Consider the following 7,967-nt stretch of genomic DNA (forward strand, 5'->3'; position numbering starts at 1 on the left):
TAGGCGAGACAACCACAAACCACCGCACCTGTCACCCTGACTCCGATGTGTTGTTCTCTGTGTGTCATTCACAGTGGTAATGTATGGTGTCAGTTACATTTAACCCACAGTTTAAAAAAATTGTGCCTTCATTTCCCCTAGTGTGTTAGCTACACTGAATCTACTCATCCACCCACCTCAGCAACTACACTCCAAGTAAATCAACATTTTAAAACCTCCTGAAAATCCATAAAGACAGAAAAACTGCCTTTTTCTCTACAGCGTTCAAGCTAACGACGTGTAGCTATATTGCTTTTGGAATTAATTGCAGGAGCCGGTTGCAAGGTAATTAAACTGTAATGGTTATCTGAATATTATTTTGAATAATGAAACAAATCAAGTCATTGGTGACCAGCTGGGGGCATTCATTCGGTTCTGCAGAACCATCGATCCTCCAGTCATTCGGCCCAGAATACTTAATGAGTCAACCACACCCGGGCTTACAAACTAATTTGATAGACTTTCATTTTAATTGGTTGTAATGATTCAACTGGTAGTAATTAACTTGCCACTACGGGACGGCACTCGAGTGTTGCCACAGTCCAGCAGACTTAAACAAAACAAAAGGCTCTACCCCCATACACCTTAAGTGCAATAAAGTAGCTACTTACACAGTGAAGTATGTGAGCTAGCTAGTATTCTAGGTACAACTTTACTTGAAGGGCCCCTATATAAGGCATTCATTACCCATGCATATACCATTCATAAGAAGTACATGAGCATTTAATAAATGCTGAAGTCCAGTTATGTCAACAACTGCAAGTTGCCATTTTCAACTTGTGTTGTCGGGTGATTATTAAGATGGCATGAGTATAACTGATCTGGTATACTGTGAGTAGAGGACCATAAGGTCGTTGGTGTGGTGTCATACTGTACTATGAACCAGGACCGAGGTCTGTGTTTGCTGCATACAACTGTATTGTTCTTAGGTTGTTATTGTTCCTCTTCTTTGCCTTTAAACAAAGACATCACATTTGTCTCTGTTTACCTGCTAGGGCACCAACTCCCTGTTGCTCTCCGCCATGTCACAGTGAGTTTGTCTATCTATATTAAGGTGCCTGTTGCCCTGGAAACCGCCAGGCCTATTCCCAGCCTATCCTCTATGCATACCCATTTTACTATTCATTCCATCTCATATAACGGAATCGCAGAATTACTCTTTCTTAGGGAATGACAGCGCTTTGCACTTTGAGAGGTTGAAAAGTCACCATCCTTAGTATTATGCCAATATGAGGGGGTGTTTTTTCATTTGTGAAGTATTAAAGCCTCTGCTTTCATTGGAGGAGAATGCTCATTTGGATTGTTAATTGTGTGTTGGGTTTTATGATGCAACACTGTTTATAGTAGCAGTTTACAGACACATGGCCTGATATGACATCTACAGTATAGTATGCGACAACATAATCAGAGTACCACAATCAGTCACTGTTAGATCATGCATTGTCAGACAACTACCCAGATATCTGGGGTGGTCATAACAGTGACAGGGTTTCATGAACAAGACCATGTTTCATGTTTTTGAACAATACCTCGATACCCAGTCAAGTCATAGGCCTTACACTTCCATGCTTATAAAAGCGGGATCTTGTTTATCGAGACACATTTCCTTGCACTATAATTTATTAATACATGTTCAACGCACATCACTATACAGTAGTACACTACTTTGATCAGAATATTTGCAACAGTAGTTTTGCTTATCAATCTATTGCTTATAGAAGCTTGATGGAGTCCTATTGTAGGATGAATCCACGTTTGTACAGTGTTACTGCTGTAAATGCAGCATTTATCTGCCAATAGGAAGCGATTGTATTCTGTGAAGTTGATAGTTGCTCGGTTTAAAGCAGGATGTTGAGCGTGGGGGGATTTTCTCTGTCACTGATGATGCGGTAAACTGAGTAGTTCACCTAGGTCAGGAAGTAGCGTGGAAGGTACAGGGGAAATGTTTGGGCTATGTTGTAGCTTTAAAAAGAGATGTGGGACAAACCATAGGGTTAAAGGAGCACTAAGAACTGATTGTGCTCTGCTTTCATATATGCTAAAGTTAGAAGGAAGCTAGAATGGAAACACTTGTTTTTCTGTTTCCTCAATTGAACTTTTTTGCACCAAAAGAGGAAGCATATTTGAAAATGCTCGGTCCTGAGGACTTGTTGGCACCGAGAATGAAAGCTTGTAATTTCAGGTAGGTAATTTTTTCCTCACTTGAAATCTTCTGATCCTTTTTATTTTATTGAAAGCAGCTATTTATTTTTGTGTCTTTGAACAATTCTATAAAGCTTCTAAGTCCTTCTTTCATTACATTTTGTAAGAATGCCACTTCCTATATTTGCATTGCGCAACAAGAATTGGAGAAAGACAGACAAAGTATACCTTTAATATGAATATGCAATCTGATATTGTGACCTCCACTCTTCAAGTGTGACTTATTCTTCCACTCTTTAAGTGTTGCTGTCAACTTCATGATGTAAAGGGTTGGCCATAGCACCCTGCTTGACTTGTTTCTACAGAGACTGTACATGTGTACCTGAAAGCCATTTCCATGGTCTCAATAGCTGGAGATGAGAAAACAAACATTACTTCATTAAGGTGACACCTTAGAATGAACAGTTCTGAGTTATGTACTTTGGTTGATTTTATTTGCGTCAGAGTATTTGCCAAGACAAGTGGAGCCATACAGTAGACGTTAATGAGTCATGATGTTTGTTTGAGTGAAGTCATTTGTAGCTGTCTCAGTTTGTTGATACTTTTGATGTAGAACAGTGTGGCAAATTAAATGACTCTACGCGATGGGGGTAAATTGTGACACCGTTAAATCCATCTATGAACTATTCAAACCGTTTAATAATACAGCCTAGACAGGAATTAGAGAGGAGACGGGGAAATAAAAGTTGTTGTGAATGATAGTTTCGCGACACAGTTTCAGTTGCTGTCGCCGTGAATTCCTGTCTATGCAAATTCTCTTGAAAGTGCTGCTGTTCCTGTGGCTGTCTGAGTTGAGGTGCAGAAGTACATTTCCCCTTGGTTTGCCTTTCTTCTGTGTTTCTGGGCATTATTTGGTGGTTCGTTTCGAGTTTCAGAATGTTGGTTAGCCCACTGATGCCATCTTGCTTTGCTAGTATTCTCAAGGGCAATCATAAATGAGATGCCACTGCTGCCTTCAGGGAAACACTGCATGATCTGTTGACCTTTATGTCATGTGACCTAAGGTGGAAAGAAAGAAGAGGGACTATTTTTTTCAGTTGTCATGTGAACATCCATGTTAAAGGTACTCAGCACGAGTAACAAAATGTCTGGTTTACTCCTCTGTTGTTGTGATTCTGTAGCCTGGTTCCCATATACTGGATGTTGGTGCCGTCTTGTCGACTCAAACAATGTTTGGCGTGACAATAACCATAGGAGTTGGCAAGACAGCACAAACAGATATGGAACCAGGCTAGTGATTTTGTGCATTATGGTTCAACAGCTGTAGAATAACCCGGAATGTACTATCATTATGTACAGTTAAAGTATGTGTCTTCTGAAAGTCACCAGTGTTCATTCCTTCTGGTTGCAGATTGAAAGACAAGAAGAGCCGACTGAGCCTTCTGCTGACCAAGTCAGGCTCCCATGAAAACATCAGTCCAGACAAAAAGACAGCCACCACCACCAACAAGTAAGATATCAGTCAAGTATAAAGGCAAAGCAATGGAAAGAGATTTCCCTGCAGAATAACGTAACATGTTTAATTGCCCCAGTTGCCCAATTTGTATTGAAGAGCATTTTCAATCGTAAAGGTATATTTCAGCGTAATTACATTTAGATAATTGTTACCTTATCGTGAAAGCAGCATTGCCCAAATACTACTTCAAGGAAACGAATATGAAGCTAAATATGTAATTCAGCTGAATTATCCCTTAAAATTCATCCAATATGCAGTTGCTTTTCCTCAATCTAAATACAAGAGGGAAACAACGGAATCTAAACACAGCCCACCGTCAGCTTTCAAAAGGATCAAACCGAAAGATATATAAACGAATGAATGCAGCATCATTAGCAGAGGACTTAAATTATATCTCTGACTGTTTTCTGCAGCATCTCACCAGAGGCAGCGTTGAGATGGAGCGACTCCTTTGAAGATCTGATCAGACATTCAGGTTAGATTGAAGTCAGCGATATCTCATTTAGTCACAAATTGCGAGTCTAAACCATTTTTGTTCAAAGCGCAACTTTAATGGGAAGAAACAGTGGCTTTTGGGAAATTAAAGGTTAGAGAAGAACAATGGAATTTGTCTAGATGTTTTCAGTGTTTGGTAAGACTTTCAAACCTCTAACTTCCTGATATGTCTATTGAAGAGTGTTTTCTTACAGCTGTAAATCATTTTGGTCTAGAGTGTCAGAGATCAGTGATTGAATGTTTAATATTATCTTTCCCACTTTTCATTGAGAGCAGGTTGGGAATCTATAGAGCTTGGCAATTTATATTATGAATATGAATAAACAATAAACAAATAAAAATAAATAATAATTAATAAACAAGTAGCCTAAACCAAAGTAAGGCATGTCTTTCAGTGATTATAGTCTGGAATTCAATCAATCAGGTGCTTACAAAGTAACACATCTACAGCATTAGCCTCAAGTGTGCACAATGCAGATCCCTTTGTGGCCATTACTCTGGTAACAGTACATGCTAATTTTCCTTCACATAGACCTCCTCGTTGAATCCAATAGATCATTAAAGAGCATGTTCTTCTCTCCCGATGCAGACGGAGTGGAGACATTCTCTCAGTTCCTCAGGACAGAGTTCAGTGAGGAGAACATTGAGTTCTGGTTGGCCTGTGAGGAGTACAAGACCATCGACTCGGAAATCCGGCTCATCTCCAAAGCCAAGCACATGTATTCTGTCTTCATTGAAGCCGAGGCCCCAAAAGAGGTATGTATATATATATATATATATATATATATATATATATATATATATATATATATATATATATATATATACTGCTCAAAAAAATAAAGGGAACACTTAAACAACACAATGTAACTCCAAGTCAATCACACTTCTGTGAAATCAAACTGTCCACTTAGGAAGCAACACTGATTAACAATACATTTCACATGCTGTTGTGCAAATGGAATAGACAACAGGTGGAAATTATAGGCAATTAGCAAGACACCCCCAATAAAGGAGTGGTTCTGCAGGTGGTAACCACAGACCACTTCTCAGTTCCTATGCTTCCTGGCTGATGTTTTGGTCACTTTTGAATGCTGGAGGTGCTTTCACTCTAGTGGTAGCATGAGACGGAGTCTACAACCCACACAAGTTGCTCAGGTAGTGCAGCTCATCCAGGATGGCACATCAATGCGAGCTGTGGCAAGAAGGTTTGCTGTGTCTGTCAGCGTAGTGTCCAGAGCATGGAGGCGCTACCAGGAGACAGGCCCGTACATCAGGAGACGTGGAGGAGGCCGTAGGAGGGCAACAACCCAGCAGCAGGACCGCTACCTCCGCCTTTGTGCAAGGAGGAGCAGGAGGAGCACTGCCAGAGCCCTGCAAATTGACCTCCAGCAGGCCACAAATGTGCATGTGTCTGCTCAAATGGTCAGAAACAGACTCCATGAGGGTGGTATGAGGGCCCGACGTCCATAGGTGGGGGTTGGGCTTACAGCCCAACACCGTGCAGGACGTTTGGCATTTGCCAGAGAACACCAAGATTGGCAAATTCGCCACTAGCGCCCTGTGCTCTTCAAAGATGAAAGCAGGTTCACACTGAGCACATGTGACAGACGTGACAGTCTGGAGACGCCGTGGAGAACGTTCTGCTGCCTGCAACATCCTCCAGCATGACCGGTTTGGCTGTGGGTCAGTCATGGTGTGGGGTGGCATTTCTTTGGGGGGCCGCACAGCCCTCCATGTGCTCGCCAGAGGTAGTCTGACTGCCATTAGGTACCGAGATGAGATCCTCAGACCCCTTGTGAGACCATATGCTGGTGCGGTTGGCCCTGGGTTCCTCCTAATGCAAGACAATGCTAGACCTCATGTGGCTGGAGTGTGACAGCAGTTCCTGCAAGAGGAAGGCATTGATGCTATGGACTGGCCTGCCCGTTCCCCAGACCTGAATCCAATTGAGCACATCTGGGATATCATGTCTCGCTCCATCCACCAACGCCACGTTGCACCACAGACTGTCCAGGAGTTGGCGGATGCTTTAGTCCAGGTCTGGGAGGAAATCCCTCAGGAGACCATCCGCCACCTCATCAGGAGCATGCCCAGGTATTGTAGGGAGGTCATACAGGCACTTGGAGGCCACACACTACTGAGCCTCATTTTGACTTGTTTTAAGGACATTACATCAAAGTTGGATCAGCCTGTAGTGTGGTTTTCCACTTTAATTTTGAGTGTGACTCCAAATCCAGACCTCCATGGGTTGATAAATTGGATTTCCATTGATTATTTTTGTGTGATTTTGTTGTCAGCACATTCAACTATGTAAAGAAAAAAGTATTTCATAAGATTATTTCATTCATTCAGATCTAGGATGTGTTATTTTAGTGTTCCCTTTATTTTTTTGAGCAGTGTATATATATATATATAGTGCTAAAGAAATGAAACCAAATAAGCATTGCTAGAGCTTGATATCAGTGGCAATGGAAAAACTGTGGGCCCTATCAGTATATATTCCCTGAAGCTGATGCTTGGTCAATGGGACTTGTTAAACTATTCCAAGAAAGATACAACTTGATCTTCTTTGTGCTTCTATGATCTTTATCTAGTTTGAAGAATGGCTGATTAGATGCAATGCATCAGCATTCACTGGTATACATACTTTGACCTTTATAAACTATGCACAGGAACTATGCAGAAGTTACAATGAGTAAGATGCAAGAACAGAGTCCTGAGAACCATGTGATTTAGAAATTGCTCTATCCCCTAGTGAGACAGACATGACCATTACAGAACCATGTGGTTTAGAGACGTTATGCCCACAGGCAGCATTAGATGAAGACTGATGTGACCGTGTGGTCTTCTTTCTCTGCAACTAGCAGCAACTGAACCAGTGATATAAACACCCACGCACTTTCAGTTTGAGATCAAGACGTTAGCTCAGTCAGATAATAAGCTAGCAGGACTTCAAAACCACATGCCTTTTCAGCCTGGTGTTCAATGTGCTGCAAGGACAGCGACATGTGAACACCGAAAAGTGTAGCATGGACACCACATTCTACTTAAATGGAGGGCTCTGAGTAAAGTAATCTCAAACTAATGCCTCAAGGAGGCTCTGAGTAAAGTCAACTCAAAACAATGCCTCAATGAGACTTGGGCCAGCCATTAACTGTAGCTCATCACCTTTCATGACTGTATTTTGACCTCTCTTCCACTGACTGGCCTGAAAGAAGTCCAACTTGCCAATGGAAAGCGCTTGGTACTAAACTGAGTGTAAAGTGACACATACTTTGGGCACACACTGGCCCAATCTAAAAATGTACCACTAGATCCAACGTCCTATGCGCTTGTAGAGATCAGAGTAGATTTGATTGGTTTAAACAATATAGTGAAACTTCCACCTAGCCAATCAGAAGGAAAGGTGGTGCTATTACCATATCTAAGGGTTGTTTAGCCACATCCACTCAACATACTGATAATAGTGTGACTTGTTTTTTAGGTCAACATCGACTATGCCTCCAAGGTGGCCATCCAGAAGACCATGGCTTCGCCGACGAATACCTGCTTCGATGCGGCGCAGAGCAAAGTCTACAGCCTGATGAAAAAAGACTGCTACCCAAGGTTCCTCACGTCAGACATCTACCTGCACCTCACCAAGAGGAAAGGCCCCGGGACCACCATGTACCGCCGGAGGTCACGGTCCTGCGTTTTCAATGAGCCGCGAGGGGAGGCCACCAGCGACTCCTCTGACTGGTTGTAGCATCGTAAGCCAAGAGTAGCACAATAT

At 42.0% G+C, this 7,967-nt stretch overlaps 1 protein-coding gene across 1 annotated transcript; it reads left to right on the top strand.

Annotated features, from left to right (window-relative positions):
* Positions 1 to 1,995: 1,995 nt before the first annotated feature.
* On the top strand, positions 1,996 to 7,967 carry rgs18 (regulator of G-protein signaling 18). The gene is made up of 5 exons (NM_001141311.1): positions 1,996 to 2,221; positions 3,593 to 3,691; positions 4,111 to 4,172; positions 4,782 to 4,948; positions 7,680 to 7,967. Exons 1-5 carry the CDS (start codon positions 2,100 to 2,102, stop codon positions 7,938 to 7,940), a joined length of 711 nt encoding a protein of 236 aa, NP_001134783.1. The 5' UTR covers positions 1,996 to 2,099; the 3' UTR covers positions 7,941 to 7,967.

This window comes from Salmo salar, chromosome 03 (assembly GCF_965601325.2).
Source record: "Salmo salar chromosome 03, fSalSal1, whole genome shotgun sequence".
NCBI lineage: Eukaryota > Metazoa > Chordata > Actinopteri > Salmoniformes > Salmonidae > Salmo > Salmo salar.